Here is a 5,052-nt window from a genome sequence, read left to right on the forward strand (position 1 = left end):
CTCACCTAACACTCCACTGTCGCTCCTCTGTGCTTGCTCTCCAATAAATGATGAAAGCGTCTGAGTAGATGGCTGGCTTGGATCATACACGGAAAATGACAATGTCCTGTACCTTGAGTGACCTTATGTGGCGCGTTCAACATAACAGAATTGAAATGAATGAATAAGTAAAAAAGAAATAATGAAAAACGGACATAATAAGATACTGAGTGTGTGCTTTACAGAACAAAGAACAAAGTGAAAAGGAATACCAATTTAAAAATGGTGGCATAAGAGAGTGAGGAAAACAAAACAAGAATGAGGATCAGCAAAATAATGGGCTGAAACATCTTGATGGATGATCATCAAATGAAAGGAGGGGGGGGACAAGCAGTAAGAAAAGTGCATATTAGAGAACACACATATCACAGTCGTTAAAGTCAATCATGTTTATGTGTTTGCATCCCCTTACAGACAGTGGCTCCTCTGCCTGTTTATCCTCCGGCTTGGGCACATCCAGCCGGTCTATGAAGCCCTGCAGCTCCTTCCTGAAGGCTTTCATCTGGGCGTTGATACGATACAGCAGCTCATGCTCTCTGATTCTGTGGAGCAGAGGTAGAGTATGTTTGGTATTGAAATATCTCTTGAATTCAATGGGTAATACTGAGATTCCTAACCGCCTTTATGTGTTTATTACCTGCCACCTTCCTCGTCCTCATCCAGCCTGGCAAACAGCTCCCCGTTGGTGACGTATACTCGGGCCTCAGCGATGATAGTGCTGGTGTCAGCGATGAGCCTATCGATGGTCCGACCCAGCCTCTCCGCCTCGATGCGGATGTCTATCATCTGCTGCCGGTCCTTCAGGCTTCGGGATAAAAAACGACTGTCTACTGGTGAGTAAAGGGATCGTGTCGGGGTGAGACAGCGGATGTTCCTCACCTCATCTGAGTCACTCTCCCCTCCAATAGGGCCCTCACGCTTGCGGTGGGGCGGGAGGAGTCGGGGGGAGGAAACCGAGGCAGAGGGGGTGTCATCGTCTCGTCCTCCGTCACTCTCTGCGTCGCTGTCCCGGGGGCTGCCGCGGATTCCCAGATGGGATGCCAGGTCGTAGCGCTGCATATTGGAGAGCAGCACGCGGTTCTCGTACTGGAGCTGCATCACTTTGCCACTCAGCTCATTGATCTGCAGACGTGCCGCTTTCAGCTCCTCCTGGAGGGCCTCCACTTTAGCGGGGTCAGCTCCTCCTGGGGTTGAAACAAGGCAACAATGAAAAGTGGAACACCTCTACAAATGAGACTTTAATGTGCAGCTCCTGGAGGCTTTATGAAACACATTTCTTATACAGATTTATTAAGCTGAGATAGAGCAGACTATTTGCTCTGCAGTGCAGTTGTTTTGTCTCCTGCACAACAGCTTACTATAAAAAAAAATGTGACAAACAAACAAACCTCCTCCATGTCTCGATCCAGCTTCATGGGATCCAGCCTTGTATTTCAGTTTATTGAGTTCACCTGTCACCTAAAGATGAAACTGAAGGTTATTCCCATGTCTATTTAGTGCTGAATACTTCACAGATTTGAATTTCTAATGTGTGAGGCTTAGATAACAAACAGCGTTTATAAAAGGCCTCAAAGTCATTGATGATACTAATAATTGCACCAGATACACAAGGAAAGAGAAGACACTTTACATTTTACATTGCTGAAATTAAAGCAGCATTGTGTTGCCTAGTAACATCAGAGAGCACATGTCATATATTATTTACAGTCTGTTGCAATTTTGATGGAAATATTTAAAATTTCACAATGCTTAACAAGGCTTCAAACAGAGGGAGAACAAAATAGATAGCAGTCCCAGACAGGAGGCCAGACTGAAGGCAAATATACAATTATAGTTCATGAAGTAGTTACTGTATAGTGCAGTTGTAATCTAAGTAGTTTTTTCCTTGGATCTTGCAAAAACAATGCAGTGGACCTTGAAGAAATTGTACCTTTTTGTTCTCTTCTTCCACATCTGCTAAATTCCTGCGGAGAAGTTCTGCCTCGTCTTCCACCAGCTGAAGCTGCTGCCTCAGCTCTGACAGGGCCTCACCCTGCTCTCTGCACTGCTGACCTCCGCTGCCAGAGCCGTCCAGCCCTGCTGCCGCCAGACTAGGAGTGGAGAGGAGAGAAGCATTGATAACTGTGAAATGTAGTTCAGTATCACCATACAGTGAGATGAGTTGTGTTACAAACACATCAAGAATCTGATGAATGAATGCAAAGTACCTGTCCTCCCTCATGTCATCCAGTTCAGCCTTCAGCCCCCTGTTCTCCACCTCCAGCTCCACAATCTTCCTCCCCAAGATGTTCGCCTCCTCCTCCACCAGACGTAAGCGGAGTTTCAGCTCTGATTCACGGGTAGTGGGAGGCCCTCCGGCCTCACCTTTAGGCAGAGGGCTGTCCACGTCCCCGTAGAAGGAGCGGTACTTCTGCAGCTCCTGCTCCAGTCGGTCCTTCTCCTTGTCAATCTTTGCCATTTTTTTCCTCATCAAGATGGCTTCCTCCTTGATGAAGGCCAGCTGGCATTTCAAATCATCATTTTCTTCCTGTGAAGAGAGTTTGGCCATTACTTTCAGTCTTCTTAGTGGTACATTTATTTTCATAAAGTCAACATGGAAGAAAATTCACTAGCAATGCAGTTTTTCTCCTGTGAGTTCTAATTAGTTTGGTAGCGTGCTTAAAATGGTACATTCCTGGGAACAGTTTCATTGCCTCTGCATATATTGCAATTGTAATGTTTTTCCTTAATGTTACTTTCACTCACAACAAATTATGACTCTCTGGTGCCTAGTTCTGCATTTTGCATTTTGTTTTAATTCGGAAATTACATTGCAAAACAACCTCATTATTAAACATCGCCATCGAGTTTATAAGTTTATAATCTAATAACGTAAATGCTGACTCACCTCGATCGGGGTCTGTGGAGCCCTTCTCTCTGCTTTCTGTCCATCCTTACTTCCTTTTCTTTTCAGTGAGAGCTGGAGGGAAACAGTGGTTACATCATCATCATCATCATCATCATCATCAGCTCACTGTTTTCTTACTGAACGCAGTGATATCATCCGGATTTATGGAGCACTGAAGGCCCAGTAATGGAAAAACAGGACTGTTTGTGTCAGCCACAGGAACATTTCTGGTAAAATATTCAAAATTGAATCATGGTGCTCTCAGTGCAAGTGTGTTTTTATAGGCTGAACACCCCCAAAAAGAACTTTGTTATTGCTTTTATCATGTTTGTGAGTAGGAAGGAGTAACTTTAAAACTAGTGACTATTTACATTTTGGTAACACAAAAATAAAGGAAAAAAGACCTAATACAAACAACAACACAAATACACAAGACAAGAAACAGTACGCCAGAGGTTAAGAAAATATAAACAGAATTAGGGCTGCAAATTACTATTTTCATCAACGGTCAGTCTGTTGATCATTTTCTCGATTAGTAAGAGAGTTGGTTGATCCACAAAATAGTGAAAGAATGTTGACCAGTGTTTCCCAAAGCCCAAGGTGACATATAGAACTGTGTATGTATATTGTGAATATAGCCTGTCAGAGATTAACATCTACACTATGCACCAACTTGGAAACACTATATGTTGAAACATATACAAGTGATGATAGTCAAAGCGTGTTTTCATAATATCTTCAACCTGACTTTTAATGTGGTTCAGGCCATAATTTACCTTTCAGACAGACAAAACAACAATAAACACACTCCCATCAGCCCCTCACCTCTTTGGCTTTCTCCAGTTCATTCTGCAGGGCCTGCTTGGTGACCTCCACCTCTATCAGCTGCTGCCTCAGCTTCTCATTCTCCTCCTCAGTCTTCATCCTCTTCTCCTCCACATTCTCCAGCTCATGGTGCAAACGCACGGACACATCCTTCGCCACCTAGGAGAGGGACCAGAGACAGAAGAGACAGGGAGAGGGGGAAAGACAGAAGTTGTTATGAGTCATGAATATGAAGGAATAGAATAGAATAATGCTCACAGACTCACTTTGAGGTCTTGCTCCAGACTTCTGAGCAGCTCTCCATCCACCTGGCCACTTTCTGCGAACCGGAGTCTTTTCCTCTCAGCCTTCTTCAGTCTGTATTGAAGGATCCGACAGTTCTTGTTGGCTCTCTCCAGCTCTCTGCGCATGTCCTGCAGCTGGCAGGCGTCTTCCTCATAGAAGGTGTCCCGCATCTCATCCATCTCTGCCCGCATCTCCTCGATTTCAGTCTACAACACAGGAAAAAAATAAAAGGCTTCACAAACTAATTAAATCCAACCAGGGCCAACAAAGGAAACTTGGTTAAGGCCTTTAAAAATTATATTTTTTCAAAACAGCATGAAGCTACGTGCAGTAATCATTATGCAGCCTGCAAGCAAATACAACAGGTGCGACCATTGCGCACGCTACATAGGCTACATAAACAAGTATATTGTGTTACCAATTTACCTTCAGATCCTCGTTTTCATCCTCCAGCTTCTCTATCTCTTCTTGTAGTCTCTGGTCCGGTTGTGGAGCCGGCTGTGGACTGTCGGGCTCTGGGGACAGCTCCGGCTCTGAGGCCGGCGGTGATGCTGATTTTGTCTGCATCTTTGTCCCTTTCTTCCCCAAGCTCTTATTCAAATGAAACTGTATCAGCTCGGATTGCAGGCATCCCTCCTTCCAGAAACCGGGTCCGCAGCCCACTGTGCTTTTGGAGCTCTTCTTGGCGCCGCTCGTCGCCGCGGCGGCCTCCCCACCTTTCGGGTTTTTGTTCCTTAGTTTGGGGGATTTGGACGCGCAGGGCTGGTCGGAGACGACGCGGTTCGGATCTGCTCTGGAGGGCGAGGAGGCATCAGCGGCCAGGCGGGGGGAGTCTTCCGGTGTCTGGATGCCGCCTCTGTCTGCCACCGCCGGCCTGCTCAGCGTCGGGCTTTCAGCACCAGCAGCCTGGACAGCAGCCGCGCCTCTGGCGGCAGCAGCGCCTCCGGCCTGCCGCTCCCTGCCTGCGGAGACGGGAGAATGACCTCGGCTGTGTCGCCCTCCTCCTCCTCCTCCTC

The 5,052-nt window shown here is 46.3% G+C and overlaps 1 protein-coding gene across 1 annotated transcript in view; it reads right to left on the bottom strand.

Moving 5' to 3' along the window:
- The window catches only part of LOC118335902 (protein SOGA3), a 5,818-nt gene continuing 766 nt past the window's right edge, over positions 1-5,052 (bottom strand). Inside the window, exons 2-11 of the mRNA XM_035672400.1 lie at positions 4,463-5,052; positions 4,018-4,242; positions 3,752-3,910; positions 2,927-2,998; positions 2,247-2,566; positions 1,970-2,129; positions 1,428-1,497; positions 677-1,223; positions 452-581; positions 1-329 (exon numbers count right to left, since the gene is read on the bottom strand). Of these exons, the coding sequence (XP_035528293.1) occupies positions 219-329; positions 452-581; positions 677-1,223; positions 1,428-1,497; positions 1,970-2,129; positions 2,247-2,566; positions 2,927-2,998; positions 3,752-3,910; positions 4,018-4,242; positions 4,463-5,052 (2,384 nt within the window). The 3' untranslated portion in view covers positions 1-218. The remainder of the gene's footprint in view (positions 330-451; positions 582-676; positions 1,224-1,427; positions 1,498-1,969; positions 2,130-2,246; positions 2,567-2,926; positions 2,999-3,751; positions 3,911-4,017; positions 4,243-4,462) is intronic.

Source organism: Morone saxatilis, unplaced genomic scaffold (genome assembly GCF_004916995.1).
Source record: "Morone saxatilis isolate NCDOM2014 unplaced genomic scaffold, NCSU_SB_2.0 Contig24, whole genome shotgun sequence".
NCBI classification, from domain to species: domain Eukaryota; kingdom Metazoa; phylum Chordata; class Actinopteri; family Moronidae; genus Morone; species Morone saxatilis.